The following is a 9,419-nucleotide window of genomic DNA, read 5'->3' on the forward strand; positions in this document are numbered from 1 at the left end:
GGCGCTGCAGGCCGCGCCCGGGCCGCCAAACCATAGAGGAGACGCTGCCCGCGAGGCCCTAGCGCGGCCGCTCCTTCCAACTCTATGGTTGTGGGCGTGGTTCCGGTGGTGCGTCACCGGAAGGAGACGATTCACTTCCGGGCGGAAGCGGCGGTGGCGGGCCGCGGGTAGCGGGGTGTCGGTGTGTGGGTCGGGCTGGGGGCGTCCCCGCTGTCGCCATGTCGATGTCGCACCTGTACGGGACGGACGGGGACGATGGCGTGGAGATGGAGAACTTCGAGGTGTCGGACTGGGACCTGCAGAACGAGTTCAACCCCCACCGGCAGCGCCACCGGCAGACCAAGGAGGAGGCCACCTACGGCGTGTGGGCCGAGCGCGACTCGGACGAGGAGCGGCCCAGCTTCGGCGGCAAGCGGTACGGGCTGGGGGCGGGGGGAAAGGGGGCCCCGGGCCGAGCCGTCCCCTCTCGCCCAGGGCCGGGCCTCTGGCGGACCCCGGTTGTGGGTCTGCGGAGCCGCGGGGGCAGGGCTCGGGCGGCTGCCGCCCTTCGTGGTGGTTTTCAGGCTGTAACGTCCTCCGGAACAGCCTAGCCGGGGACAGGGGCTGCCCTCGGGGCGGCCGTGGGGCGCACAGAGCTGCCTGTGGGGACTTAGGGCCACGGAGATGCTGGGAGGGCTGGAGCCCCTCTGCTGTGGGGACAGGCTGAGAGAGCTGGGGGGGTTCAGCCTGGAGAAGAGAAGGCTCCGCGGAGACCTTCCAGTCCCTAAAGGGGCTCCAGGAAAGCTGGGGGGGGGGGGACTCTGGAGCAGGGAGGGGAGCCATAGGATGAGGGGGGAACGGTTTTAAACTGGAAGAGGGGTAGATTTAGATTGGATCTCAGGAAGAAATTTTTCACTCTGAGGGTGGTGAGCCCCTGGCCCAGGCTGCCCAGAGAAGCTGTGGCTGCCCCATCCCTGGAGGGGTTCAAGGCCAGGTTGGACGGGGCTTGGAGCAACCTGGGCTGGTGGGAGATGTCCCTGCCCAGGGCAGGGGAGTTGGAAAGGGATGATCTTTAAGGTCCCTTCCAACCCAAACCATTCTATGATTCTATAACTTTGTCTGTGCAAGTGTGTCCTCGCTGAACAGGGGGAAAGAACAGTTATTTTCTGACAAAAACTGTGTTGAACTGCTCATCAGTTTTTAATGTTTCATTTTAAAGGGGGGGAGTCTAAAGCACAGTAATCCCTGGGTTTGTGCAGGGATGCGCACTGGTCCACTGGAACATAATTCACTCACAAGTCTCATTTTGGTGTAGCTCTAGGGATTACTCGGCCCCCGTGAACTTCATCAGTGCCGGGCTGAAAAAGTCAGCAGCTGAGGATCTGTCAGAAGAAGACTCTGATGATGATGAAAAGCCTGTGAAGCAGGAAGAAATCCCAAAAGAGTTTGTGCCGAAGAAGTTAAAAACAGTGAGTTATCTATGAAGTTTTCAATTCTGCGTAATGTATTTATGAAACTTAGGCTGTATTCTAAAGATGCTAAAACAATAATAGAGCAGTAAAGGAAGGGGAGAAATAATTAAAACCGAAAACAATAATAGAGCAGTAAAGGAAGGGGAGAAATAATTAAAACCGTAGAACCACATACGACAGCATGCCATTAAGGGAGGTGTTTTCTTTGTCTTTTGTAGCTATTCTGATGTATCATTGTGTGTCCTTGGGAACATCAGTCCTTTTAGGCCCTGTTATCTTCCTTTATATTCCTTTGGGTTATTTGAGGTTAAAATAAAAGAATGTGTATAGTTTACTGCCTTTCAAAGACTTTTTTTTTTTTTTTTTTTTCAATCTCACAGAACAGGATGACAAATCTAGGTCAATCAAACCCTAAAACTCAAACTCTTATTTTCCTTTACCCTACACAGAAGAATCAGGAATCGGCTTCAGCTGAAGTCAGTGGTAGACTCTAGCAAAACTGGCAGCTGGTCAGGACTTTCTTTTTCAGGAAACTCCTTAGATGTCAGGCAGCTTATGTGTATGCATAAGTCATGACGTTGTGAGCTGTGCAGTGTGGTGACAACTGTATCGCTTCTGGGATGAACCTTCCTTTTGAAAAGTGAAATTACGCAGAGCTTGGTTAGTACGGTGCCTTAAGGTTGTGTGGGATTTTTGTTTGTTTTAACAGGGTGGTAATTTCAAGCCTAGTCAGAAAGGCTTTGTAGGAGGGACAAAATCTTTCGTGGATTTTGGCAGCTGGGAGAGACACACTAAGGGGATTGGGCAGAAGCTTCTCCAGAAGATGGGTTACGTCCCTGGAAGAGGTCTCGGGAAGAATGCTCAAGGTACTGTGTTTGGTTGTTTATTGTTAACTAGTAATTTGGAGAAGAGATTGTATTCTTTAAATAACTGCCATCTCCAGATGACTTACAACTTGCTTCTTGTCTTCTTACATCTCGTGCAAATGATCTGGGTCCTTATGGTAAGGTTCAGTTGTGTTTAAATTACTGTAGGCAAATTTTATACTCTTGTTATTTTGCAAGAGAAAAAAGGGAGATAAATTCCAAAGGTAGTCAGCTCACAGAAAAGGAGATGTTATTTTATGTGATGGAATAAAAAAGCAGTGAAATGCAGACGCGAATAATACTTTGCTTTGGTTTTTTTGGTGTGTGCTGGAATTAAGTGATGTTATAGCCACTAAGAAATTAGCGAAGTGGTAGAAGATGCAATAGTGATAGAGGCAGAATACCAGGCTGGATATTTGTGCTTATTGATAATTTAGGGTACTGTAGAAAAGTACTTGCTTTTCTCTCTCAGTAAACTGCTCCTTCTGATCTAACTACCGTCCTCTCAGGTATTATCAATCCAATCGAGGCCAAACAAAGAAAAGGCAAAGGAGCTGTGGGGGCCTATGGCTCTGAAAGAACCAGCCAGTCTTTGCAAGACTTTCCTGTTGTGGACTCGGAAGAAGAAGCTGAGGAGGTATTTGTATGATTCCTGGTATATCTCTTTCCCTGTTGCGTTGTATGTCCAAAATTCTGTTCTAATATTAGAATAGGGTGGTTGACTGGACCACAGCATCTGAGCTGATTTGTCACTGAGCTTTACCGCTTTCCCAATTATTTTGCTGTACAGCATTCTTCCTTTTCCTGTAGAAAACAGAGGCAAATTTGGGGTGTGACAAAGAGCAGCAACCACGGCTCTTCTTTGGTTTTGTCCAGGAATTTCAGAAAGAGCTCAGTCAGTGGCGGAAGGATCCTAATGGAGGCAAGAAAAAGCCCAAATACAGCTACAAGACAGTAGAAGAACTGAAAGCCAAGGGCAGGATCAGCAAGCAGCTTTCAGCCCCTCAGAAGGAGCTGTCTCAAGTCAAGGTAAGGTTCCTAACGCAAGAGGTGGCATCTCTAGGAAACAGTTTGTCCACTTTGGTATTGTGAGTGCTTTTTAGCCATTGGTAGCCTTAATAGAAGCCAGTTCTAAGAACTGTCCCTCTGCAGCCTCATGAAAATCAAGGCCTGAGACTCATCACTGAGTCATGTAATAGACCACTGTGTCATCTAGAATATTGGATTTGTTTTTAAGCAAGTTCTCTGGCCTCAGAAAAATGCAAATTACCTTAAATGTGGGTAGTTTGTTTTTGTTTTTTTTTTTTTTTATTGCAAGTTTAATTGTTTCACATTTGTCATAGATGAAACGCTTATCCACTTCTGAAAGTACGGTTGTCCTTATTGGGACTGTGAAACTAAACACATAGTTTGAACCATCTTCTACCTAAAAGGGACAGTAAGGGATTTGTCTTGTATGCGCTTAATAAAATTATTCATGTAAAATTAGTATACCTTTAAAAAAGGTATAAAAGTACCTACGACTTCTGTGCAATAATGAATAGTATACTACTTGCATCATCACTGCTTGTAGAATTATTCAGTGAAATGATAAAACTGAGCTCAGAAGAGGAGACTCTTCCAGCTCTGATTCCAAATTGTTTCTTATTCATTCTAACTTTTCATGTCTGGCATAGGCCTTTTTGGAGGCAACCCCTAGTTGCCTCATTCAGAATACCAGTGTGTATTAGTAGCCTGCTGGAATAATTACAGTACTTGGAAATCTCCAGTTTTCAATTTGGAGTAAGGGATTTCCTCCTTTTTAAAATACGAAATACAAATTTTTTTGAGACGTGTTTTGTTCTTGTTTGTTGCAAGGTTATAGACATGACAGGCCGAGAACAAAAGGTTTATTACAGCTACAGTCAAATTAGCCACAAGCACAATATCCCGGATGACAGTCCTCAGCAGCCACTGGGCAAAGACTCCAAGCCCCAGGGATTTGCTTTGCCTGAGCTGGAGCACAACTTGCAACTTCTCATTGACATCACAGAGCAGGAGATCATCCAGAACGACCGGCAGCTGCAGTACGAGAGGGACATGGTTGTCAACTTGACCCATGAGATACAGAAGATGTCTGAAGTTCTCTCGCACGAGGAGACGGCAATTAGCAATCTCAGCAAGGTGCTGGAGATGGTGGAAGAGTGCGAGAGACGGATGCAGCCCAGTTGTGAAAATCCCTTAACCTTGGATGAGTGTGCAAAGATTTTTGAGACGCTTCAAGACAAATACTATGAAGAGTACAGAATGTCTGACAGGGTAGACCTGGCAGTAGCAATAGTCTATCCTCTCATGAAAGATTACTTCAAGAACTGGGATCCCCTCAAGGTGTGTATTAGTTTGATTTATCTGCAGTTCATTCCTGATGGCTTAGGTAGTCTTTATTATCTTGACTTCCCCCCCAATTTCTGATCAGTCTGGAGAGAAAGAAAAAAAACCAAAACAAAACCCCACTCTGCACCTGCTCTCAGACATTTGCTATGACTGAAGGTTACTGTTCTGCAAAGTGGCTAACAACTTAGGAGCTTGTAAGGTTAAAATCAATCCCTTTCATAGGTGTTGGGAAGAAAAAGTCTGTAGTTGTTATTTTTAGCAAAAGCAGGAGAGGTCTGTCTTTCGTGTAGTCAGATAGGCGCTGTCTGTTCTTAATGCCGTCGGGGTGTGATGGGTAAGAGTCTGAACTCTGTCTGTACATCTGAAAAAGTTCAGGCTATCCGTTTTCTCCCTGGATGTATGTTAAATCCATAAAGTGGGATTTTCCTCCTGTGGGACTTTACTAATCACAGCTGCAAGCTCCTAGCTTGCTTTTGAGTGTGTGAGAAAGCTGTAGCCAAGCATACCATCAGCCTGCTCTTTGTACGTACCAGCTGAAATTAATGAAAAAAGGATAAAGGCTGCTCATGCCTTACCATTTCCAGGACTGTACGTATGGCACAGAGATCATAGCCAAGTGGAAGAACCTTTTGGAAAACGATCAGCTGTTATCACACAGTGGGCAGGACCTGTCAACAGATGCTTTTCACAGGTAAAGAACAAATGAGTTGTACTTTGTGCAGCATCTTTAAGTGCTGCTTCCTCTGTGATGGATACAAGCATGCTTTCCAGATGATTCTTTTGATGTGTCTGTTAGAATCCAGCTGTCAGCTATATAAAAAGAAGTAGCTTTTAAATAACAGTTACCATTTGGTTTATTTAGGCCTCGGGCTATAGCTTTAAGTTTAACTTTGATTTATTTATATTTTTTTTTCCAGACTGATGTGGGAAATCTGGATGCCATATGTCAGAAACATAGTGGCGCAGTGGCAACCGAGGAACTGTGGATCGATGGTGGATTTCTTGGATAGCTGGGTAAACGTTATTCCTGTCTGGATACTGGATAACATTCTTGATCAGCTCATCTTCCCCAAGCTACAGAAAGAGGTAAGGTGAGAGAGCTGCATTCGAATGAAACCGTGCTCGGAACCAGTATTTGAATTTCAGTCAACTACAACTTCTAAAATGCTGGTCTGCTGCCTCTGTCGATGCATTTAGGAGTTAGGGCGTTGCATTGTGGCTCTTTTTGCATCCAGCAGGACTTACTGCTAGCGAGTGCACTTATTTTAATCTTTTCTATCTTACCTTAAGGTTGAAAGCTGGAATCCTTTAACAGACACAGTCCCAATCCATTCCTGGATCCATCCCTGGCTTCCCCTGATGCAGGCGCGATTAGAGCCGCTGTATTCTCCTATCCGAAACAAGCTGGCGAATGCACTGCAGAAGTGGCATCCCAGTGACTCTTCCGCCAAACTTATCCTGCAGCCCTGGAAAGATGTGTTCACACCTGGGTCATGGGAGGCTTTCATGGTGAAAAACATCGTGCCTAAACTAGGTGAGACAAGCCTAACAGTGCTGAATTTCTGGGGTCTGCTGGTTTTCACCTTCCCCCTTAGGTCTAGAAAAGATACACGTTAACGTGGTTGCCAGTGTTACTTCAAAGAATATTATTAGTAAGTTTAGACCAAGCTTGCATCTTCTTTTCTGCTATTAGTACCATGCATTTTTTTCAGAGGCAGACATTTTAGAAAATGCTGGGAAGTGCTCTGATTATTCTCAATGTTTTTAATCTTATTTTTCTAAATCATGGGATTCTTTTGTTCTTCAGCTGACAGGAATATCTGATAGCTGTCAGATAGTACCAAGCTATACAATATCTCTCTGTTACTCCTGTATTCTTTGGTCTATGCGAATGTTTTCGCCATGAGATTTTGTAATTCACCATTCAGCTATGCAAACTGGCTAAAAGGCCCTGTAGTCCAAAAAAAGTAAAAGTCAGATGTTTTAAGTTTCTCCGTTCTAGCAGCAAATTGTAGTCGCTGGAAATGGAAGCGCGCTGTTTTGGTGGCAGGGATCAGCCAGTTTAAAGATCCTGAATGTCCCTGAGGATAGTATGCCATGCAGGTGCTCTTCAGATCATGTGTGTTGCTAGTGAAATAGGCCAGGGCACTGAAAAACTGCAAGTCAAGTTCTTTTCTGACTCTTCTCCCCCTTTTTCCAGGGATGTGTTTGAATGAACTCATCATAAACCCTCACCAGCAGCACATGGATGCCTTCTACTGGGTGATTGACTGGGAGGGGATGATTTCTGTCTCCAGTCTTGTTGGGCTGCTGGAGAAACACTTCTTCCCAAAGTGGCTGCAGGTGAGAAATTATTAAGGCTGAGTAAGCAGGCTTGATTCTCTGTGAAGTGTTTTAGTGACTCCTACCTCGAAATTGCCCCACTGCTGAAACGGTTTAACTACCAAATGGGGTGATTTCCACTCCTAACTCCATACACATCAGAACAGGCTATTTCTTAAGACTGTCACGGTCCTTTCTTTTACTGAAAGCTCTGAAATAAACTAAGATATAATAAGGATTCTCCTCCGTAAATGTACCTGCCCTACTGCATGTCATCTGTCGCGTTGTTTTGCAGGTGCTGTGCTCTTGGCTTAGTAACAGCCCCAATTACGAAGAGATTACAAAGTGGTACTTGGGTTGGAAGTCCATGTTCTCAGACCAAGTGTTAGCACATCCATCGATCAAAGACAAATTTAATGAAGCTCTCGATATCATGAACCGGGCTGTCTCTTCCAGTGTTGGTAGGTGGCTTATGGTGATGGCTCCGCTTGCTGTGATGGCAGTACAGCAATGCGTGGTTCTTGTGAGTTTGTATCTAGGCATGGCCCTGCTAATTGGCGTTGTAGCAGCTCCCATGAGCAGTGAAATTCAAAGTGTGCGTCGCCTTGCGGTGTCCATAAATAACACCTGTAAGGTGCTAATTAATAATTGTCTGTGCTTCGCTGAAGCAGAAACAGATTTTTTGGTGACTGGCTGCCTGTGCCATTAAGCAACCGATTCTTTTTCTGCCTTGCCTGATTATAGTGTAAGCTGGTTTAACCCCAGCTGGCAGCAAGGAGCACGCAGTCGCTCACTCAATTCTCTCTCCATTTCATCCCCCGACGGGTAGGGAGAAAAGGAGGGGGAAAGAAACATGGAGGATTCCTTGAGGCCCATTTTAAGTGTTATGTTTATTTCTGTGGTAAAATGATAACAACTGCAGGCAAGCATCACATAAAGAGGAATTCACCTTCTGAGGAACGTCTGGCATGACAGTCATGCGGCCAAAAAGGGAACAGGAGCTGATAGCGTAAGTGCTCCTGATGCAGTGCTGCTTCCTACAGTATGGTACTGCTCCATCCTTAGCCTGATTTTGCAATAATCACCGTTTGTAACCCAGCAGTGGCCTGTGGTGACTAAAGGCCAGGTTTTGGCTTTGAGGAGTATTTTTCTGTTGCTGTTCTTTTTATGGTTCACATTTTTCCGTTGGCAGTAGCAGTGCAGCATCCTCCGCTCCTGTGCATGCACGGATACAATTTGGGATTGTATCAAATCCTGCTGCTTCTGCTGCAGTTCTCCAACTCACCCAGATAGTCTGTGTTGCATTAGCAATAACAGTATAAAATCGAGTGAATTAGAACGTGTAAAGGAGGATTCAGAGAATTATTCATTGATTGTGTCCTAGACTGCAGTTTACCCATAGACCTTGCAGCAGGAAGGGACTGGCACCTTGTTTTCACGTGTTTTGTCTCTCCAAACAGGTGGGTACATGCAGCCAGGCGCTCGAGAGAACATCGCTTACCTTACCCACACCGAGCGGAGGAAAGACTTTCAGTACGAAGCCATGCAGGAGCGTCGGGAGGCTGAGAACATGGCCCAGCGTGGCATTGGCATGGCCGCCAGCTCCGTGCCGATGAACTTTAAGGACCTAATTCAGACAAAAGCAGAGGAGCACAACATCGTTTTCATGCCTGTGATTGGAAAGCGGCACGAAGGGAAACAGTTGTATACGTTCGGACGGATTGTCATTTACATTGACAGAGGTGTTGTGTTTGTACAAGGAGAAAAGACTTGGGTGCCAACCTCGCTCCAGAGTCTCATTGACATGGCTAAGTGAGGCCCCGCGTCGAACTGCGAAGACCATCTTGCTAACATTTTTAGCGTAACTGTCTTAGAATAAAGAAGTTACAGATTTGTAAATAGAGTGAAACTGTAGGTGTATGCCAGGATTTTTTTCCTAGAAAAAACACTAGTTCAGGCAGCGTCAAGAAGTGAAACTACACCTGGAAGTTGGTCTTAAGGGAGGAACAAGCAGTTCTGACACTTGGGTAATTGCCAGCCATGACAGAGGTTTATCATCAGAAGGGACCACAGGAGGTGATTCTCTGCTCCAACAAGAGATGAGTGAGGGCTGGTCTGGCTGAGTCCTGAAGGTCTCCAGCGACAGAGATGTTAGCGCTTCTCCTTGCGTGCTGCGCAGTGGGCTCCTTTCTGCTGCACGCAGACAGGACTTGTCCCATCTCTCTTCAGGTGTGATGGTGGCTCTTCAGCCTGGTTGCTAGCCCACAGGCCATCAGCCGCTCCTGGTGCCCTCTGCCCTGTCAGTGCAGAGCTGCAAGAGGGGGGATTTGTCCCAGCAAATTCACAGAACATGTGCTGTGGGACCACAGCAGTTCAGGGCAGAGGTGAGGGGGGGAAAGCGAGGCTT

General features: G+C 46.1%; 1 protein-coding gene across 1 annotated transcript; it reads left to right on the forward strand.

Moving 5' to 3' along the window:
- Positions 1–73: 73 nt before the first annotated feature.
- TFIP11 (tuftelin interacting protein 11) lies at positions 74–8,913 on the forward strand. Its single transcript, XM_063350794.1, has 12 exons — positions 74–415; positions 1,295–1,448; positions 2,161–2,317; positions 2,827–2,954; positions 3,194–3,346; positions 4,175–4,684; positions 5,275–5,381; positions 5,608–5,776; positions 5,981–6,224; positions 6,891–7,033; positions 7,308–7,473; positions 8,473–8,913. The coding sequence occupies exons 1-12, from the start codon at positions 219–221 to the stop codon at positions 8,826–8,828; spliced, it is 2,484 nt and encodes an 827-aa protein (XP_063206864.1). The 5' UTR covers positions 74–218; the 3' UTR covers positions 8,829–8,913.
- The last annotated feature ends 506 nt before the right edge of the window (positions 8,914–9,419 follow it).

Source organism: Chroicocephalus ridibundus, chromosome 13, assembly GCF_963924245.1.
Source record: "Chroicocephalus ridibundus chromosome 13, bChrRid1.1, whole genome shotgun sequence".
NCBI lineage: Eukaryota > Metazoa > Chordata > Aves > Charadriiformes > Laridae > Chroicocephalus > Chroicocephalus ridibundus.